At 45.7% G+C, this 22,241-nt stretch overlaps 1 protein-coding gene across 2 annotated transcripts in view; it reads right to left on the minus strand.

The window, feature by feature from the left end:
- Positions 1–205: 205 nt before the first annotated feature.
- The window catches only part of bcas1 (brain enriched myelin associated protein 1), a 75,750-nt gene continuing 53,714 nt past the window's right edge, over positions 206–22,241 (minus strand). For both annotated transcript variants that reach the window (XM_072514702.1, XM_072514701.1), the window contains exons 7-8: positions 6,138–6,380; positions 206–2,093 (exon numbers count right to left, since the gene is read on the minus strand). In XM_072514702.1, the coding sequence (XP_072370803.1) occupies positions 2,019–2,093; positions 6,138–6,380 (318 nt within the window). In that variant the 3' untranslated portion in view covers positions 206–2,018. The remainder of the gene's footprint in view (positions 2,094–6,137; positions 6,381–22,241) is intronic.

The raw sequence follows: 22,241 nt of genomic DNA on the forward strand, positions 1-22,241 counted from the left end.
AAGGAAAAGGGGGTAAAAGGGACTAATAATATAATCTTCAAGATATATTAAATTACTCTTCAGTTAGTAATATAATGCTTGGTAAAGGGGAACTAATTTACAAAGCGTTTGAGGCTTTAAATCAAGAACTGTTTGATCTCAATAGCAAACTGAACAAGGCAGGCAATCAGATGTTGAACAGAACTGCCAAAAGGTAGAACATAAATCAGATAAAAGCTTGCTTTATTAGAATATAGGAATGCAAATAAGGGGTTTGTACAATGAAAATATTTTTAATTGCTCTAAATAGGAATGAACTGAATATAGATGAATCAGAAGGAGGTGCATTGATAGCCTGAAAGGCAATGCCCAGAAACTGTACAGGATTTATTGGCAATAATTCAGAGAACTCTATGTGTTTTGAAAGCATAATTAACACATGATGAAAACTTAATAGCATAATTATTTTATGGTGAAATAAAGGTTATATTCTGCGACGTTTTAATTTCCATCAGCTTTGTTGAGCTCATGCAACCAATATAACTTAAAATTGATTTTATTAACCATAGATAATAATGGAATAGTTAGCGAAAATAAGGCACATAAACTAAATTATATAGACTGCAATTTCACTGCTCACGTGTCAGTCAACGCAATTGATCAAATTATAAATTAATTTCCCGAAAGTCTGAAGCACTGAAATATTGGCAAAATATTTGTGAAGGATTTCAACATCTGAATATTAACATATCAGAAACAAGTTGAGTTTCTATTAACTATGCAAGCACTCAACAGTTTCACCACATCAGTTGAAAAGTTAATAAAATGCATTAAAATCAAAAGCTGTTTCATTCTTTCCTTAAAAATAAGGTTGGACAGATTTAGCATAAAACATGCTGCTTCCTTGTCACGCATTTTGGAGTAATGATGAAAGGCAGTGTTTAATTGAAGCGGGAGGTGGTCTTGCCCACCAACTGGAGAGCTGACGAGAGCCCTGTGCCGCCTCTTTTCAGAGGAGCCCTCCCAATTAAGAAGGTACTTAGCTGGGCAGCAGTGAGAGTTCCCCGTGATTGAGGAGCCGGGGTCGAAAGTTCCATCTGCCAAAGGTTTCCAGCCAATCTGAGGCCGACAGCAATTTATTGCTTGGAGTGCCTCTGGGAAGATGGTGGCTGCTGTTGGTATTACACCCAGCTGAGGTTTAGGATTGCCTCTGGACACAGGCACAGGTGAGAGTGCGAGGGGACACATGAGGGGGAGGTTACAGGGGCTTCCTGATAAGGAGTGTGGAAGCGAGGCTCAGGGTAGGGTGAATTGGGAGACAGCGTGGCAGTCTCGATGGAGAGGCCGGGGATAGGGATGGGGGGGGGGGGGGGGGGGGGGGGGAGAGGGGGGGGGGGGCTGGGGACGTAGGATGGGCGAGGTGGAAGGAGCACCCGTGAGAGGCTGATATTGTGGGAAGGGGGGTGCCTGAAGGTGCCCCCACTTTCTCCCTGAGGCCCGAGTTTGTTGACCTGCCAGGCTTCCCCCTGCCCCTTAACTCCTCCTGCCAGCCTCAAAATTGAGGCCGGGTGGGCAGAAGCCCTTCCGTGACCAATTGGGCCTCAGTTAGGGCAATGCGGACAGGCCTTCCTAGGCTTCGCTCAAACCACTCCCCCACCCCCCCCCCCCCAAATCAAATTGTGACACCCCTGAATCCCTGCCTGCAAGCAGCGTCCTTAAAACATCCCTTGATGTTATCACAAAAACAATTAAAAATAAATTGTGAAAATGTTTCGTCAAATTCTGCATTTCTAACAATACACTTAACTAATACAGAGAAAACGGTCTAAATCTATCACATATAGCTTTAAAGATCCTAAAATCTTCTGAAAGTACACTAATCAACTAACTAGAAATATGATCAGAACTATATTCTTGGGCATGCCCTGAGTGCTAACAGATGCAAGAGGGACAGTCAGAGCTGTCTACATTTTGTGATTTCACCGAGTAGTAAGGCATGTCGTCACGTTTCCTGGAATGAAAGGGTGAATGGACTGGTATCACTTGGTCTTCCCTGCAGGATAGATAACGACGGGATCAGTTTGCACTCCAACATCTGCTGTCTTTTTTCCTCCCTGCAAAGCACAAAAATCAAAGGTGGAAAAATTGACATGTGCAATAGCAATTTTTACAATCCACATATGAACTTACACTGGCGAGATGGGTATGTCGCAAACTCTATTTTACATTTCCTTTCTTTTCATTACCCCCTCTCTCTGTTGAATGAAACCTCTTTTAGTGGGGCCACAGTTGCACAAATATAGGTCACTGTCCAGTAGATTGACAGTGTATGCTGGTGCACCGCTCAATGGTGTCGTACAGCACAGCTGATGCTAAACTTCATTCACATGTGAACACTTCTAATAGTGGAGTTTGCTTGCAATTGTGAGTGGGAAGTTTGATTGATTTTTATCCTTCCTTAACCTAAGACGCTGTAGTCCATTATAGTGCCTCTACCACCGCTCTATTTAAGATCAGCTAACACAGCAAAAGCTTTCTTTCAACTGTTCTTCCTCTCTCTGTTGCAGCAACGGCAGTGATATATTTGATTGAATAGAGCCACTGATTAAACAAAAACTACCCACAGCATTCATCCCAGATTAGTGGACTGTGGAAAACTGCAGAACAGTTAATTCTTTTCAAAGAAAAACAATATTGTTCCTGAAGAAAATTTATGATGAACATTTTTAGTTGTCTGCCAAATTACCTGTCACTGTGGTACCTTGACACAACTGGACATTAGTTTTAATCTCAGCCATTACATTGAGATTAGTCAACCAAGACGGTCAGCACAGTCCTGCCATCCTGACATCTGCACATCCAACATCTGAGTCGCAGCCAACTCGGGACGTGATGCGGCTGATAAATCTCGTGAGAGGCTTTATCTGGCTCGCCATGCCTTGCGAGATCTAATGAGATCTTGTGAGACGTCGTGATCTGGATCCGGACAATGAGTGGGGCCTAAATTTGCATATTTAAGTGTGCAGTTAGGCACACTTAAATATGTCTCCACCAGAGCTCACCAGCCCCCGGGATATAATGGCCTCGCCGAGGGGACCCCACCTGGGTGCCCTTTATCACTGGTCTCCACAAAAATGGTGGTTGGCCTCTGGGCAGGATGGCACCCTGGCAGTGTTGATGCCACATACATAGAAACATATAATGAAAATAGAAGGAGAAGGCCATCCAGCCCTTTGAGTCTGCTCTGCCATTCATTATGATCATGGCCGATTATCAAGTTCTCCTGATCCCGCCTTCCTCCCATATCCCTTGATTCCTTTAGCCCCAAGAGCTCTATCTAATTCCTTCTTGAAATTACACAATATTTTGGCCTCAACTACTTTCTGTGGTAGTGAATTCCCTGGGTGAAGAAATTTCTCCTCACCTTAGTCCTAAAAGGTTTACCCCTTATGCTCAAACAACTAGTTTTGGACTCTCCCACCATCGGGAACATTCTTTTTGAATCTACCCTGTCTAATACTGTTGGAATTTTATAAGTTTCTGTGAGATCCCCTCTCACTCTTCAAAACTTCAATGAATATAATCCTAACCAACTTAGTCTCTCCCCACTGCCAGTGCCACCCGGGCACTGCCAGGCTCGGGGTTGTGCTGCCTTTATGAGGTGGGGTGCGGGTATCCTGATGACTCTCAACAGATATGTTGGGCGCTGGGGGGGGTCCAAAGGGCACGTTGAGGGATTGAGAGATCGGACCGCCATTTAAAATTTAAAAATATGGAGCTGCTCGGTGCAAAAATGAAACTAAGTACAGCCTAGGTGGGGCGTTCGCTGCCGAGGCCCGAAAAAATAACAGAGTCTCGTTCGATAACGAGGTCGTTCCCGGCGCTACAAACAACCTGCTAAACCCACACACAACAGGACTCTGTTTTTTTTTGTTAAATGGCACCCAGACTCTTTATGCGAGTGACGGTTAAATAGCAATCAGCAACAAAAATCCTTTATGAAATTCCCTTCCCAATCCAGGGTACCAAGATCAATTGTAGCGCTAAATTGAAAAGCACAGCATGCGCTATATTTTCACACGATATTTCTTTAAGGTATGTTCAGCTTCCTGAAAAGGCTTTGAGCTTTAAGTAAATTGTGTAGATTTTATTTTCAGCACTCCTATTTAGACTTAATAAAGTATTATAATTCCTGTCCCTTTTTAAATGGCCATAATGCTACCCAAGTGAGATTGACAAACCCCCAGAGTGTGAGGATTAAACCTTTAAAATAGTGCTGGTGAAGTATAAAAATAAACACTGAAAACAGCAAGAACTTGTGGATTGATGATAACAATAGTGATTCAAAATTCTGTTTGGACATCCTGATCAGTACTTCTCTATGCTCATTTCCAGGCTTTGTAAATGAATACTCCAGGATTGATATTAAATAGTGATCACTATGTCCTTCAAGGTGATATAACTGCTTTAATGTAAACATCACAACCATAGCTAACTTTCATATGAAGGGTAAACAAATGATGTTAGTTGCAAGCATGTGTTTTTATTATACACCTATGTCTAATTTTTTAAATTAATAAAGCACTTTGAAAACATTAAGATCTTAACCCTTATAGAAGATAAAACTATCTATTAACTTCAGTTTCTCTGATTATTAATCATTTAATGCAAACTATTCATAAGAACAACATTCTTGACAGTGAAGTCTAAACCAAAACGTAATCAGGCAAAAGGTCCTTTCCTTCACTAGATGATCTTTCAATTCTCCTCTCATTAAGCCTCCACCTTCTGTTATATCTGGTACATTTTTCCAGACATTAGAAGCATTACCCATTAGGGATTACTACATAAAGCAGAAGGAAAATTGAAATGCAGGACCAGCTGTGCTCACTGACCCAAGCTGCGGGCTTTCAGCATTCATGCTGAGGTAAGGTAAATTTTAGATAGGTAGATTTATCTAAACGTTGGTGTACAGTGGCATTCTGATTACAGATAATAATTTTACAGTATTATTTCTGTCTAACTAGTGATCTGTGAATTATGCAGCTAATCATTTTGTTATATAGAAAGGACAACAGTAACACTTTTGTGAATGTGAACTCAGTTATAATCTTGTTATTAGTCAATTAATTTTTTAAAAATAAATTTAGATTATCCAATTCATTTTTTTCCCAATTACGGTGCAATTTAGCGTGACCAATCCACCTACCCTGCACATCTTTGGGTTGTGGGGGTGAAACCCACGCAAACACGGGGAGAATGTGCAAACCCCACACGGACAGTGACCCAGAGCTGGGATCGAACCTGGGACCTCGGCGCCGTGAGGCAGCAGGGCTAACCCACTGCGCCACCGTGCTGCCTATTGGTCAATTAATGGAAGCCACTTATAACAAGTGATCTGCTTCGAACGACAGTCAGGGTGACCATGTCGGTCAACACTTGTGTGACAGTCCATGGATAACGTCTATTGCAAGGTTTTGTGACTATCTATGATATTTAATCTCCAATGCAACTTTTTACATTCTTATCGCAGCCTGAATTACCCAGGAATTGGGTAATTTGCCTGCATCGGAGTGGAGGTAGCAAATGCATTTGAAAGGAAAATTAAATTGTGGGCTAATCTACAGCACACACTGTGCTGATTTGGAGTGGCAATGGTCGAGGTTTGGAAACATGTTGAGTACAGACTTCCCAGCTGACAGAAAAGTACAGCAGTTGGGGAAACTTAAATGAGCAAAAGAAAAAGAGCTAAAAGCACAAAACCTGTCTGTTTTTCCAACTACCGCAGCAAAGTAAACTATGTTGTTTGTAAGTCTGAATTCTTACTAGTGGATTGCTATTTGAATGTATCATTCTTTTAGCCATGCCATTTTACTTCTGTACAGTCCTTTGTATAGAAGGTTACAATTCTCATGAACATTTACTGACTCGACAATTCTTTCATCAATTTAGCTGGATAAACTATACAATAGCAAAAATGGCAAGTCATAAAAGATAAAACAGCAACAAGTAGGGAACAAACTTATTGTTACAGTTTGACAAAACCCGCAAACACCATAAAATGATCAAATTATATGAGTTTATATTTATTTTAGTTTCTAAATGCTTAAATTGGAAAGGCTTGAGAAACCTATTTGATCTGAGTTTCTGTAACATACCAATTGTTTTAGAAACACCCCAAACGATTGCTTCTTTTCAAGTTTCTTCTCAGTCGTTTCTCTGTCTTTGATATTATTGCCATTCGGTGTCGATACTGAAACAGCGTTTGGTTGTTGTGAGGAAGAAAGGACTTCCACAGGTTTTGTTCTCTGAGGATCTTCTTTTTTGCCCTCTGGTACAGACTTTTTCTGTTTTGAATCGTCTTTGCCTTTCTTCGGTGGGTCATCTGCCAAGCCTGCGTCCTGAAAAGCAGAAAGTAGCGATGCATTGTGACATGAAACTGTCCCATTTTCTGTAAACAGAGGGCGGGATTCTCTGACACCCCGCCGGGTCGGAAAATCGCCGGGGGGCGGCGTGAATCTCTACCCCCCCCCCCAACACCGGCTGGGGATTTGGCAGGGGCGGGAATTGTGCCGCGCTGGCTGCTGGCAGCCGCCCCCCCCCCCCCCCCCCCGACGATTCTCTGGCCCGCGATGGGCCCAGTGGCCACCTGTTTCCGGCGGGTCCCGCCGGCGTATGTTACGACAGGTACTTACCGGCGAGACCTGGCTCCGCAGGCGGCCTCCGGGGTCCTCGGGGGGGGCGCGGGGGATCTGGCCCTGGGGGGTGCCTCCATGATGGCCTGGCCCGCGATCGGAGCCCACCGATCCGCGTGCTGGCCTATGCCGTGGGGGCACTCTATTCCTCCGCGCCGGCTGGTGTAACAGTCCGCGTTAGCCGGCGCGGAGATGAACCCCCCCTGCGCATGCGCTGTGATGACGCCAGCACATGCTGGCGCTCCCACGCATGCGCCAACTCACGCCAGCCGGCGGAGCCCCTTCGCCGCCGGTTGGCGTGGTGCCAAGCCCCTTCCCACAAACCACTCCAGCGCCAACCTAGCCCCTGAAGGTGCAGAGGAATCCGCACCTTCGCGGCGGCCCGACGCCGGAGTGGTTCACGCCACTCCTTCGCGCCGGAGTTGCCCGCCCCGCCGGTTTCCGAAGCATCCCGCCCAGAGATAGAAAGTGTGCCCTTGTGTTACTGATGTGATATCAGTGATAGTAAAGAGGTAAGCATGCGGCTGGAGAGATGGTGCAAAAAGAAAGGGTTCCGATTTCTGCAATACGGGGAGCAATTCTCAGCTTCATCTGTATGATATTGGGACCAAGGACTTGCTGGGAGAGTAACACATCACTGAAATTTTAACCCAAAATGAAGGTGTGGAGGGGAAAACAAGACAAGGAAGCAAAAAGGAAATTTAAAGGATATTGGAAAGATCGTGAAGAAACAGTAAAGGAATAAAAAAATAAATTGGGGAATGGAAGAATTAGAATGATCGATTGCTAGACAAACAGGGCAGGTTGGAGTTTTACGTGCATGAATTGTTTAAGTAATCTGAATAAAATCGATGAGCTAGAGACACCATTGGGGTTATGATATAAAGGCACTACGGATACTTAACTGTGGCTTAGAGGGCCCGACACAAATTCCACTACTTGGGGGATCCAAATCGTCCACGACTGGACACAGATCCGCAAATGGAACCTGACCAGTCTGGTGGAGGAAGTAAAAAAGAACCACCAGTGGTGATTGCAACACTCCGGACATGGAACCAATTGCGTCAACACTTCAGACTAACCAAAATGTCTGTTAAGGCCCCCATCTGCAATAACCACAGATTTGCGCCCGCGACAATGGATGCCACCTTGAAACGCTGGAGACAAGACAGGTGGAAGTTGACATTTAGGGACTTCTACACAGATAACAGACTGACAACACTTGAGGAGCTAACAGAGAAATTCAAGCTGACGGGGGAAACGAGCTCAGATATTTGCAGGTCAAACATTTCTTATGTAGGGAAACAATGACATATCCATGACCACCCCAAGAGTTGTTATTCGAGGACCTACTTGGCGCGGACATTTTAGGGAACTGCGGAGACCTGTACTGAGAAGAGCACGTACACCACTGGATGAGACAAGGGGGGAAGACCTAGGGTTTGAAATAGGGTGGGGACTCTGGAACGAAGCACAGGATCAATTCCATCTCCACTTTCGCATGGCTCAGCCAAATGCAGCTGAAAGTGGTACACAGAGCTCACATAACTAGAACCCAAATGAGCAGGTTCTTCCTAGAGGTGGAGGATAAATGCGAACGGTGCCAAGGAGGCCCGACCAACCTCGCCCACATGTTCTGGTCTTGCCGGGTTCTGCACAGCCTTCTTTGAGGCAATGTCCAAGATGATGGGGATGAGGGTGGAGCCTTGCCCAAGAGTGGCAGTCTTCGAGGTATCAGAACAGCCAGATCTCTTCATGGGTAGGAGGGCCAACGCCCTTGCCTTTGCCTCCTCAATCGCACACCGGGGAATCCTGGTCAGCTGGCAATCAGTAGCACCACTCAACGCTGCAGACTGGCTGTCCGACCTATCGGAATTTCTCGAGATGGAGAAAATTAAATTCAACATCCCAGGATCGGAATAAAGCTTCCACAAAACGTGGGAGCCATTCACCCAGTTGTTCCAAGACCTGTTTGCAGCCAACAGCCAGTAGGCCAGAGGGTGCGGAAAGCCACGGCACAACAACAATCGCAAACGAAAGGCGGGGGGGGGGGGGGGGGGGGGGTGGAGAACAAAAAAGCATGGTGCTCAACAATGCTCAGCAATTAACAAAATACACAGCGTCATGCCAACCAGCCAGGAAGAGGGCCAGGCGTCTAGAAGGGGAGGGTGGTCAGGAACAAAAGGGGGAGAGGAAGTTTGGGGATCTGGTTAGAAATAAGCACCTACTGGAGAATGTATTCTCCCTGTGTTTGCGTGGGTTTTGCCCCCACAACCCAAAGATGTGCAGGGTAGGTGGATTGACCATGCAAAATTGCCCCCTAATTGTAAAAAATAAATTGGTTACTCCAAATTTATAAAAAGGAAGAAAGTGGAAATCAAATTTTAACAGATTTTTTAAAAATTGCATGTTTCTTTTTATATATTAACAAAATATGGGCGCAATTTAACAGGACAAAAACAGAGTCCCATCGGTCGCATTTAGCAGGCTGTTTCTTAGCGCCTGCAGCACCGATCAAGACCCCGCTATTTAACGGCACGTTGCTGTTTTTTGGGGGCCTCAGCGAGGAGCCAGGCGGCGAGGCTGCACTTACATCATTTCCTGCATTGACAAGCTCAGCTCGCCAGTGCAGGACGAGTCCTCGCAGATCGTGACGCCATTTTAAAATGCTGCCGCGATCTTTCGACCCCTCTCAGCCACCCCAACACGGCCTCCAGACCCCCCCATTGCACCGTACGTACCTCATACGGATTCCTCGATCCCCCGTTCACCCTACCTCTTATGGGCAAGGCACCCCAGGCTCGGCTGCTGGCATGGGCACCCAGACTCTTTGGCACTATCAGCAAGGCAGTGCCACCCAGGCACCACTGCAGTGCCAAGGTGACACTGCCAGGATTCCCAGGTAGCAGTGCCAAGGTGACACTGCCAGGATTCCCAGGTAGCAGTGCCAAGGTCCCAGGGTGGCAATGCCACAGTGTTCGGCTGCCAGAGGGAGAGCCATGGGTATCACCCTGCCCGCCCACCTGGGGTCTCTAATGGCCTGTGATACCCCCCCCTCCCCCTCCCACCCCCACCCCCACACACACTCGCCAGGTGTTGTTATGTCCATGTTTATGAAAACCAGTGTTAAACGGAGTCCTGGCGAAGTCTCCCAGATGGGGCCGTTAGTTCCTGTGTGCCGGGAGAAACCGATGCAGATATGTTTAAACAAACCTAATAGCTAATTTAAATATGCTAATCTAGGTCACGCACAGCGAGGGCGAGATCCAGATTGTGACACCTCACAAAATTCTGTTAAAATTCGCGAGACGTTTCGAGCATTGTGAAAATTGGAGATTCAACGGCCTCGTCGGATCACCAAGTCGGGTGTGACGAGGCCATTAAACCGGGTCCTATATGTCATGTTGGACTACTTGAACATGCATGCAAGCTTTGAACTTTTGTATTAAAAAATCTTATTGTCATATTTCACTGCAAACGATTGGCTGAAAGATCAAGGTTCTTTTTATTTTATTTACAGATTTTACTAAACATTGTGAAAATTACATGAGTAAAAATCAACCTGCTCCGGTCCTTGGTTCAGTCCAGCTGTTAACTGGTTCTGCTCCAGGAGCATTACCTCTGCACACAATGGCTGGGAAATCTCGATCCATGACGCGTTTGAGAGATTTGGAATTCTCACATACACCATTGGCTGCTTTCCCAGCAGTACCATCCATTTGGAGCTGAAAGTGCTGGTAGGGGACAAATTGGGAAAATTAACTATGTGGCATGGGCAGGGGAAGTGGGGGGGGCGGGGGAGGGGGCAAAGGAAGAGAAGAAGGAGGTAAACGCCAATGTGAACCGGAGGGTAGGGGCAGCAAGTGACAGCATGAGCTGGAGAAGTAGAGTGTAAGTATGAAGTGGGTGGAAGCATAGAAAATTGTCCAAGTGAATGGGGGGGAAAGGGGAGGGAACGTCAACATGAACTCGGAATGTGAATTGAAGAAGTAGAACTTCAGGAACTAGGAAGAGGTGAGGATTAGTAAACAAATTAATGCCCAATAAGACAAATTAGCAATAGGTAGTAACAATATGTGTTTGGAATAGCCAACAATTTCTCTGCAAGATATGAAGAAAAATCCTTGTAATGTTTGTCGCTATCTGTTGGAATTTCCCAGTGGCTTTGGTAATCATAGAATGTCAGTGAATTCCTGAATAACCAAACCTTCATGATGCACAGCATAGATCCTCCAAATGCCCACTTCAACCTCAGTTTAGATTCAATTATACATTTGATCCTTGAAGCCAGCTAACAAATTGCAAAATGATTTACTTTTAACTTAAATTTTAAACGCATCTTCTCCACAAATTGCTTTTTAACATACAATTCAGCAGCAAGCCGTGAACAATTTGAGAGGATTTCAATTTGTCCCATTTTCTGAATTCAAATGCCTAGCTGATTCTTTATTTAGCTAATTGATTGCATGCAGAAACATTTGTTTGCTGGCAATTGAAGCTGCCTAGTTTAGAAGCTCTTGTTTTTACATCAGGTCATCGCCTCTTCAAAAACCATCATCTGGTTACATGATTATATTCAAGGCATCATCATGGAATTACACAAGTTAGACATCAAGCACAAAAACAGGGACTGGGCCCAATATAATTTCCATCACTTCACTGTCACGGGATTAAAATCTTGGGACTCCTTGCACTTGGATGCACCTATGGTAGATCAAGAAGGCGGCCCACCATTACCTCCTCAAAGGCAATTAGGGATGGGCAACAAGTGCTGATTTAGCCTGTGACACCAATATCCCATGCACGAAAAAAACAACTCTGTGCAAGTGTGTTAAAATCAGACCCAATGAGCCTGCCAGCTAGATATTCTGGAACGCTGCCAGTCTCTGATCAGTCAGCAGTTCCTGGACGTGGGACATTTCCACCGATCCCAGTCCTCGCTGCCAGTGAGCTGGGGGATTTTGTAATTGTGTTCATATTTTGGCGACCATTGCCTCACATGATTTGTGTTCAAGTGCATTAATAATTCCTTCAAGTCTCGCCGGTGTTTTGGAGGATTTAGTTTAACACCATCATAGGTGCTTCATTCTCATTTCTTGAGTAACCCTGTAGCTGACCAGGTAGGTGCATGATTGGCTTTTAATTGCATTGGGGCACCCGGGAATGGCCAGTGAGATTGCCATCCAGCCTCCAACCAGTGGGTAGGTCTGATGAGGCCAGTAAACCAAACTCTTAATTTCTTTCCCTTTCATAATCCATTTGGTTGCATTTGGTTGCAAAATGCCACCTGAGCACCTTGGTATTGCCAGCCTGGCACCCAGGGACAACTCCTGGATCCCATTATAATTCTCTGGCTCCAAACCCTTTAATTCTAAGGAGACCTGACATCTCTCCAATGTTTAACAGCCCAGTTAATCAACCCACACAAGAGGTCAGTAAACAAAATTAGAGAATATGGGATTGGGAGTAACCAATGGTTTGATAATTGGTTAATGGACAGAAAACAGAGAGTAGGAATAAATAGGTAATTTTTAGATTGGCAGTGATTACTGGAGTACCGCAACGATCAGTGCTAGTCACAATCTACATCAATGATTTGATTGTGGAGATTAAATATAATATTTCCAAGTTTGCAAATGACACAAAACTGGGAGGAAGTCTGCGTTGTGAGGAGGATGCAAAGATACTTCCTGGAGATTTGGAGAGGCTAGGAAAGTAGGCAGAAATGTGGCAGATAGAATACAATGTGGAGATATGTGAAGTTATCCACTTAGGGAAAAATAGAAATACAGAGTATTTCATAAATTGTGAGAGGCTGGGAAGTGTTGAGCTTCAAAGTAACTTGAGGATCCTTGTTCAGGGGCTACTGAAAACTAACATGCAGGTCCAGTGAGCAATTAAAAAGGCAAATGAAATGTTGGTCTTTATTACAAGAGAATTTGAGTACAGGAGTAAAAATGTCTGACTGCAATTATATCGAACCTTGGTGAGACCGCATATGGAATACTGTGTGCCATTTTGAGGCACGATCGAACGGATAAATGAGTCCATTCTGGGTGGGGTTAGAGGGGTCACTATCGAACGGAGTTCTGTTTTTTTTCAGGCCTCAGCGAGGAAATGCCACGCTGAGGCCTCACTCAGTTGCATTTCCTGCATTGAGGAGCTCCACTCATTGCAGGAAGAGAAAATGGTGCCGTGATCTCTCAAACTCCCGACCTGACACTCAGACGCACCCCCCCTCCCCCCAATGCCCCAACTCACATGTAGGGGTGTCCTCAAGCCCCCCCCGCACACCACCTCATATGGGCAGGATGCTCCAGTTCCAAACCCCGGGGCGGGCAAAATACCACCGGGCACCTTGGCATTGCCAGCCTGGCACACTGGCAGTACCACAACCAACCTCCCAACGTCATCTGGGCACTCTGACATTACCAGTTTGGCACCCAGGGCACACTGCCAGTTGCCCAACGTTCCTGGGGATTCGACCACACGGACAGTGACCAGGGGCCAGATCGAACCAGGTTCCTCAGCGCCATGAGGCACCATGAATTCACTATTTAAAAGAAAAACATTCGCACTGATAGGACACCCATTCACTACATTTAGTTTCCTTCAACCATTTAATCCCTTAAAACAACAAACGTTTGTATTCATAGCCTCACAAAATCTTTGTAACTATTTGGAGCTGTTGATTAAACCGTGAACTGTTATAATGATAGGTTGTGAGATCAGTCATGTAGCTCAAATCCTACAGATGGCCCTCAGGATTATGTCAACCTTCAGAGCGAAATAGCAAGAACTGATTTTTCAAACTATGCAGACTGCTTTGTGCTTTTAAATGTGAAGGTCAGGATATTTAAATCCCTTGACAGCTACCTTTATTGCTCTCTTAATAATTCCCTTAAGAAGCTGATAGTTCCAACGAACATGCACATTTACTTTTAGAAATCCAAAAGGGCACCTGACTTCTCCCAAAGGGCACCTTACTTTTCCTAAACTTGTCCCTATCCCTAGAGCTATCCAAAATGGCACACTATCGCTCCAAAGAATCCTGTTAACGTCAGACTTTCTCCTGATAGGTCTAAAGAGCACAAGCCTTGTTTTGGACATTTCACAAGTAGATATTGGATTTGACTGAAGGTGGCTGCGCTTTAACATATGCAGCCCCTCCATGAATCACAGATGTGCAAACCCCGGCAGGGAGGGTGGGAGTGCGGCCATGGCGAAAATGGCCAGGTGCCAGATTTGGAGGTGCCAGTTGTGGAATTGGATCTCTAGAACCATTTTGGATAAGCCGGAGACACTCTTCATTGTGACAAAAAATTCAGGCCTTTTCCCCTGTATCCACTCCAGATAAACCTAGCAAAATGTTGAAGAACTCTATTAGGACTCTTCAGCTTTTTCTCTGACAGAAAAAAGACCCAGACTGTTTATCTTTTTCCATTATAAACTTGCATTTCTAATGTTACTCTTGTAAATCCTTCATGCATTCACTCCACGTCATTCAGAAATCAGGGGCGTCATTCTCCGCCGGCGGGAGTCTCCGTTTTGCCGGCGCCCGGGGGTTTCCCGACGGCGTGGGGCTGCCCCACAATGGGAAACCCCATTGACTGGCCGGTGTAACGGAGACTCCCGCTGGCCGGTCGGGGCAGAAATGTGGCGGGGCGGGTAGGAGAATTTCGCTCCAGAAATATGAAGCACCATCAGTTTGAGCAGGGCTGCAGAATAATAATACGACTGGCAGTCAAATAGAGAGGAAAATACTGCTTGGAATTGAAAAAAAAGGATAAATAAAGTAAAAAGAACTGAACACAATATGTCAAAAGTGTTCAAACCGAGATTCAATACAAGTTTATTGTAACTCCTCAGCTTTTCAATTCTATCCCTCTCGATATAAACCATGCTATCTTTCCCCTCCCACAGACAATCCAAAGCCTGTTGTTACTTTAATCTAAATAAAATAGTACAGTCTGGAGCTGCAACATCTACAGATAACGAGTGACGTGCACTGCCTGTTGCTCTGTTGCTTCTTCAGCCACATAATTAACTACAAAGTTCTTTATATTAATATCGATGATGTAAAGAGTAAAGTCACGCCAACACATCTTCTGCCTCTAAAATCACTGGATGTAAAGTGACCTCACTGCAGAAAACAAAGCCACACTTTTAAATACATAATGGGGTATCATGCAAGATATTTCTTGTGGCATTGAAAAGGCACAAAAATAAAGTTTTCATAAGTAAGCATTAAGGATAACACTCCAGGTAAATGGCCTTATCACGTGTAGAGGGCAAACATATCCACAATTTAACTGAATTATTTAAATGTAAATTTATAAAATTAAAAATTGCAAGTGCTATTTTTCACCCCGATTTGGCCCTGCTCAGCCGATGGGTCTTAGTATTGCTGATTTCTCCATTGAAAGCAATGAGTAAGAGCGGTGCCCAGAGCCAAGCATAAGTGAAATAAAAACCAGATGACTCTCCTAACTCTCCAGACACTGTGTGGTCCTTTCTCTTTTGGGAAACAAATGCACTCAGAAATATTTAAGATATAGATGAACCATGGGTGCAATTTTCTATGCGTACTTGAAGGAAGGGCTATGGTATACCTGTGACCTGGATCATTCCTAAGTATACCCTTCTTAAAATGTTAGCTAAAACAGAAACCAGGCAGCACGGTGGCACAGTGGTTAGCACTGGGACTACGGCGCTGAGGACCCAAAGATGTGCAAGTTAGGTGGATTGGCCATGCTAAATTGCCCCTAAATTGGAAAAAAATAATTGGGTACTCTAAATTTAAAAAAAACTGAAACAGAAACCAGAAAAATGAGCAGGTTGCAACTCCATGGATTATACAATGGGCCTGATTTTAACTCTGTGTCAGTGAATGGGGTTGGAATGAGTTAAAACCCCACTTAAAAATCTTTAGGAATTTAAGTATGCTTCTTGGGATGTTAATTTGATTTCAGTAATTCTATTTGATAAAGACTTTGAAATTGACAATTTACAGGAGACATGCTCCTTTTAAATTTTTTTTATTTTTTCCAATTAAGGGGCAATTTAGCGTGGTCAATCCAGCTACCCTGCAATTCTTTGGGTTGTGGAGGCAAAACACACGCAAACACGGGGAGAATGTGAAAACTCCACACGGACAGTGACCCAGAGCCGGAATCGACCCTGGGACCTTGGCGCCGTGAGACAGCAGTGCTAACCACTTCTTTCTTGAGGGTGTTGACCCCTTACTGGGACTTTGTTCTTTTGGTAGCCCTCCAATACATGTGTCAACGACCATGTGAGCCTGAACAAACTCTCCAACCATCATCAAGGTTGAGCATGATCCTGTCCAGTTGAAGCCTGCACATACACATACATACGCACGCACACATTGCATCTTTCCAGTGGACATTGTTAAATCAGAAATTGGGAACACAAGATCTGGGCAAACTCCTCCTTCTGAGTTCTGTCAGATGAGGCTCTACATCTTCCTTAACTCTACATAGACAAAAAAAAAAAATCAAATTTGAGGCCTCCTAGTCTGTATGGTTACCTCACACACAGGCTTTGTTTACAAACACAGAATCACAAAATAGTTACAGTGAAGAAGGAGGCCATTTGGCTCATCGTATCTTCACCTGCTTTTTAAATGAGCATCATGACTTAATGCCATCCCCGTGCCTTTTCCCTGTACCCCTGCACATTGTTTCTATTCAAATTATCATTGAATGCCCCCTCGAAGGCCTCGATTGAATCTGCCTTCATCACACTTTCAGACTGTGCATTCCAGACTCGAACGACTCGCTTGTGAAAAGTTTTTCTCACATCACATTTGCTTCTTTTGCAAATCACATTAAATCTCTGCCCTCTCATTCTTGATCTTTTTATCAGCTGGAAGAGTTTCTCTCTATCTACTCTGCGTAGTCCGCTTATGATCTCGAACACCTCTATCAAATCTCCCATTAGTCTTCTTCTCTTCAAGGAGAGTAGTCTCAATCTCTCCAATCTACTGTCATAACTGAAATTTCTCATCCCTGGAAATAGCCTTGGTTAACATCCTTTGCACTCTCTTCAATGCGTTCACATCCTCCCCATAGTGTAGTGCCCAGAACTGTACACAAAACTTCAGGTGAGGTCACAATACCGCCATACTCCACACCCCTATTAATTAAGCCCAGGGTACTATATTCTTCATCCTTTCCCAAATAATTGTTTCTAGAAGCTTTCCGACCACTGAAGTTAAACTGACTTGTCTGTAATGGTTGAACTTATCCTTACAGCCTTTTTTGAACAAGGAGGTAATATCTGCAATTTTCCAGTACTCTGACACCTCCCTCAAGTCTTATGACCAGTGATCCTGTAATTTCCATTCTCATTTCCTTCAATATCGTCAGATATATCTCATCCGGTCAAGGTGCCTTGTCAACTTTAAGTACGGACAGTCTATTCAACACTTCCTCCTTATTAATTTTTAACCCTTCTAGTGACAGACTTTCCTTGTCTGTCACCACGGACTGAGCAGCATCTATCTCCTTGATAAAGACCAATGCAAAGGCCGATGTGGGCAACACGGTAGTACAGTGGTTAGCACTGTGGCTTCACAGCACCAGGGTCCCAGGTTCGATTCCCCGGCTTGGGTCACTGTCTGTGCGGAGTCTGCACGTTCTCCCCGTGTCTGCGTGGGTTTCCTCTGGGTGCTCCCACTGGTCCCGAAAGACGTGCTGTCAGGTAATTTGGATATTCTGAATTCTCCCTCTGTGTACCCAAACAGGCGCCGGAATGTGGCGACAAGGGGCTTTTCACAGTAACTTCATTGCAATGTAAGCCTACGTGTGACAATAAAGATTATTATTGTAAGTTATTCATTTAATACCTCAGCCATGCTTCCCTGCCTCCATGTGTAGAATCAGCCCTACACCTCCTCTTACTATTTATTTACCTATAGAAGAATTTGGGATTCCTCTTTATGTTTCTGCCAGTTGTTCTCATGATCCCTCTTTGCTTCTTTACTATGCTTTTTCACCTTCCCTCTTAACATTATCTACATTATCTTTAAAAAGGACAAGGAAGGGTCTATGATTAACTCAATTAATACAATTTGCAGAGAAAAGAAAATCACAAATACTTTAAAAAATAGATGATAATGAGAATATTCTGGAAGATTAACTTTTCAAATACGTCAGTATTTTACAAGTATCAAGCCATGCCTTGAAACTAGGTTTATGACAACTCTTCATATCCAGACAACCTCTCGGCAACACTTTCTGGAAACGTAAGAAGACAAATCCACATCACATAGTAGATATATTTACACTGTCGACAGCAGGTGAAAGCTATCAAAATATACTGGAGTGGATTAATGTAACAGATTCAATGCCAAGCAAATGTTTGCAGCGTATGCTTTTGTGTTTGTTTTATCAATGCGACAACACATTATGATGGGTGGAATTTTCCTGTATTTATTTCAGAGTGTCAGGATCGGACTGAAAACAGTGCCTAGCTCTCCAGCTGCACAGCTGAGTTTTTAGTGCAGATTATCAGGCAGTCAGAAAAAACAACATAAGTGGGCGAGGTTTTCACCATCAGCTTGGTGGTGTGGGGCCTGGTAGAGCCAGCAAGGCCAGCTCCAGAGAGATCAGAGACCCATCTCTAAAAGGGTGCCCCGATCAGAACTGAATTGAACCCCCATCATTTGGGAATCAGGGGTTCTTTCCCTCCCCCTCCCCAGGCACAATCATCGGGGACTCTCTCTTTCCCACCGCCCTCAGCATAATCACCGGAGGCTGTCTCCCTCCCCCCAGAACAACCATCAAGGGGTCTCTCCCTGTCCTCCCCAGCACAATCATCAGGGGCTCTCTCCCTGTCCTCCCCAGCACAATCATCAGGGGCTCTCACCCTGTCCACCCTAGCACAATCATCAGGGGCTCTCTCCCTGTCCTCCCCAGCACAATCATCAGGGGCTCTCACCCTGTCCACCCTAGCACAATCATCAAGGGGTCTCTCCCTGTCCACCCTAGCACAATCATCAGGGGCTCTCTCCCTGTCCTCACCAGCACAATCATCAGGGGCTCTCTCCCTGTCCACCCTAGCACAATCATCAGGGGCTCTCTCCCTGTCCTCCCCAGCACAATCATCAGGGGCTCGCTCCCTGTCCACCCTAGCACAATCATCAGGGGCTCTCTCCCTGTCCTCCCCAGCACAATCATTAGGGGCTCTCTCCCTGTCCTCCCCAGCACAATCATCGGGGCTTACCCCGTGCCCCCCCCGGTCAGCACAATTGTCGGGGCCCACTCCACCCCAGCACAACCATCGGGGGCCTTCTCCCCTCCCACAGCCAACAACCACTGCGGACATATTGCCAGTGTTTCTCCCAACTGCCCCCCTCTCCCCCACACCTGCAGGTTTCCCTCAATGACCTCGACACTCTGTCCCCCGCTCCCTCCTCCCACCCTGTGCCTGCAAGTTTCCCCTCGATGGCCTCGGTGCTCTCTCCCCCCAATACACATAATGGGAACACATAGTGGATATTGGGCTGGTTGGGGGGGGGGGGGGCAGGGCGGTTGACAGCGTGCTTACCTCAATGTCAACATGGAGGGAGTACACAGTACAGTAAGGAGCTACAGTACATTGTGTAATAAAGAGTGACAATGCACAGCATAGTATGGAGTGACAGTACACTGTTGTATGAACTGGCAATCCACTGTGATGTATGGAGTGGCAACACAATGTTTATTATGCAATGTAACTTGGACTAGACAATAAGTGTGGCCAGGCCCATGTACCTACATCCCAAGAATAAGAGAAAAACTCATTATCATCTGTCTATAATCATCTAATCAACTTTTTGATGAGAACAATCAATATAAACTTGTTGCACAGTAATGACATAGTCCTGAAGCTGTAGACCATAAGATCATACAATCTAGGAGGATAAGTAGGCCATTTGGCCCATCAAGTCTGCACTGCTATTCAATAAGATCATGACTGATCAGATATGATTTCTTTTAAATTTAGTGTACCCAATTAAGGGGCAATATGGCATGGCCAATTCATCTACCCTGCACATCTTTTTGGGTTGTGGGGGTGAGACTCACGCAGACAAGGGGAGAATGTGCAGACTCCACACAGACAGTGACCCTGGGCCGGGATCGAATCCGAATCCTCGGCGTGGTGAGGCAGTAGTGCTAACCACTGCACCACCATGCAGCCCCTGATCTGATCTGATAATTCTCAACTCCACTTCCCATCTTATCCCCATAATGCTTGATTCCTTACTGATTAAAAAGCTGTCTATCTCAGCTTTGAATATATTTAATAGTGCTGCCTCCATAGCTTTCTGCAGCAAAGAATCCCACAAATTTACTACGCTTTGAGAGAAGAAATTCCTCCTCATCTCTGTCTTAAATGGATGACCCCCTTACTCTGAGATTATGCTCTCTGGTCCTTGACTCTCCCACAAGGGGAAACAACCTTTCAGCATCTACCCAGTCAAGCCCCATGAGAATCCAATATGTCTCAATAAGGTTGCCTTTCATTCTTCTAAACCCAGTCAGTACAGGCCCTCCATACAAGGGATCAACCTTGTGAACCTTCTCTGGACTGCCTCCAATGCCAGCATATCTTTCCTTTGATAAGGGGATCAGAACTGTTCACAGCATTACAGTTGAGGTCCAACTAGTGCCATGTGTAGTTTTAGTAGGACGTCCCTATTTTTATACTCTATTCTCTTTGAAATGAGGCCAACATTCTCAAAAAAGGGACAATTTAGCGTGGCGAATCCACCTAACCTGCACATCTTTTGGGTTGTGGGGGTGAAACCCAGGCAGACACGGTCAGCAGTTCAGTAAGTCTGCCACTCCAGTCTCTCACTGCACCCCCTCACCCTCCCCTCATTATTCAAAGGTGATCTCTCGTGGGTTGCCCACATGTGACAAGGTCCTCTTCCACCCCTCAACCTCCATAGCGCTTCCCAGTCTCAACTCGGCTCCTCACATCCCTGCTCCTACTCCAATCCCACATATGCCACTCCTCAACCACCTGAGCTGACAAGAATACCGCCTACACTCTCCCCATCGGTTTCTCCGCAGGACAAACTTGAGCACAACTGGCATGAGAGAGCACAGTCAGCCGGGGTCAGGCGGGAGCTCAGCAACCTCATCCCCCTATGAAGGAAGAGCCGTTGAGCTGGCCGCGGAGAAGCCTGACCGCGCCTGTGCTGATGGCGAAGTGGGGGCAGTGAGCAAAAGTGAGAATCCTAAAGACAAACAGCCATTCATGAAACCTCATGTAAGGAAAGATGTTGCATCATTAATCCCCCATATTAATGTACTAATGCCACTTCCCTTCTCTTGCAGGGCAATCAGGACAGCAGCCCGACCATCCACATGCACCCTGAAATCAACAGACCCGTGAAGCTCAAATGGGGACTTCTCAGATATAACCACTGAAGAGGCATCATAGCTGTCACCCGCACCCTTCACCAGTGCAGATACTCACAACTCGGTGGGACTACCTAGTGGGCAGGCTTCTGGGTCACTCATTGGTGAGCATCTCAGAGCTGAAGATCCACAGCAGGCCGAGGCAGGGACATTCTAGGGATCTGGCACTCGGAGGAATGCTAAGCCCCTGGATGCTGCTGTGCCCTTGGCTGAAGATATGTCACTGGGTCTGGTCAACCCTGAGCTTATGGAACTGCAAAGACAGAGTCACAAGAATCATGAAGGGATGACAACATCCCTCCTCGGACTCCAAGGTCGACTGGAGGAGACCCATCGCCTTCTGTCTGAGGGTGCCATCAGCAGCGGAGATCTTGGTGAAGGACCTGCATTCCATAGCGGGGGATGTTCACTCCATGGCTCAGCTCATGACCTCCATTACTGAGAGCATTAGCTCCATGGTGCAGGGCTTCAACTGCATGGTGCAGGCACTGGGGGGAATCCACGAGTGTCTGTGTCAGAGGGCAGCGGGGCTTCTGGATCTTCTACCCCTCTATCTCATGTAGGAGCACAGTGGCCCCAAGGCAAACCAAGGGACGAGGATTAGCAGGAGCTCAGCCTGGGGCCTTCCACCCAGAGGATCCTGGCGATGTTCAGTCCATCTAATAGTCCCCTCCCTGTGAGCGCCACACCTCCAGCACTGCACACCGAGGAGGCAAGCGCTACATTACCATTGCTATCCAAGAGTACACATGGACCCGCAATGTCCAGGCCCCGCAGGGGATGCCTGACATATATATCTCAGGCAATAGGGGGTGGAAGGCAGCAGACTGACAAACCTCAGCTGTGGATCTTGGGGATACACTAGACATAGTGGGAGAGTGAGGAGGAGTAAGATACGGTCGGCAGCTAGTGGGCATGGCTAAGTACAAGTACTGGTTAAGGTGGTCACCATTATAAAAAATAACATATAAATAAACATCACTTTGTTCACCAGCAAATTGTCTTCCCTGTCATTTCATGACGCTACGCTCCGCAAATCCCCACGCACACTCGGCGTTTCATCCCTGTGCAGTGTGAGAGTAGCAGCACAATGTCTCTACCACCTCCCACATGATGACTTAGTAAAGACGTG

The sequence above is a fragment of the Scyliorhinus torazame genome, chromosome 8 (genome assembly GCF_047496885.1).
Source record: "Scyliorhinus torazame isolate Kashiwa2021f chromosome 8, sScyTor2.1, whole genome shotgun sequence".
Classification (NCBI taxonomy): Eukaryota; Metazoa; Chordata; class Chondrichthyes; order Carcharhiniformes; family Scyliorhinidae; genus Scyliorhinus; species Scyliorhinus torazame.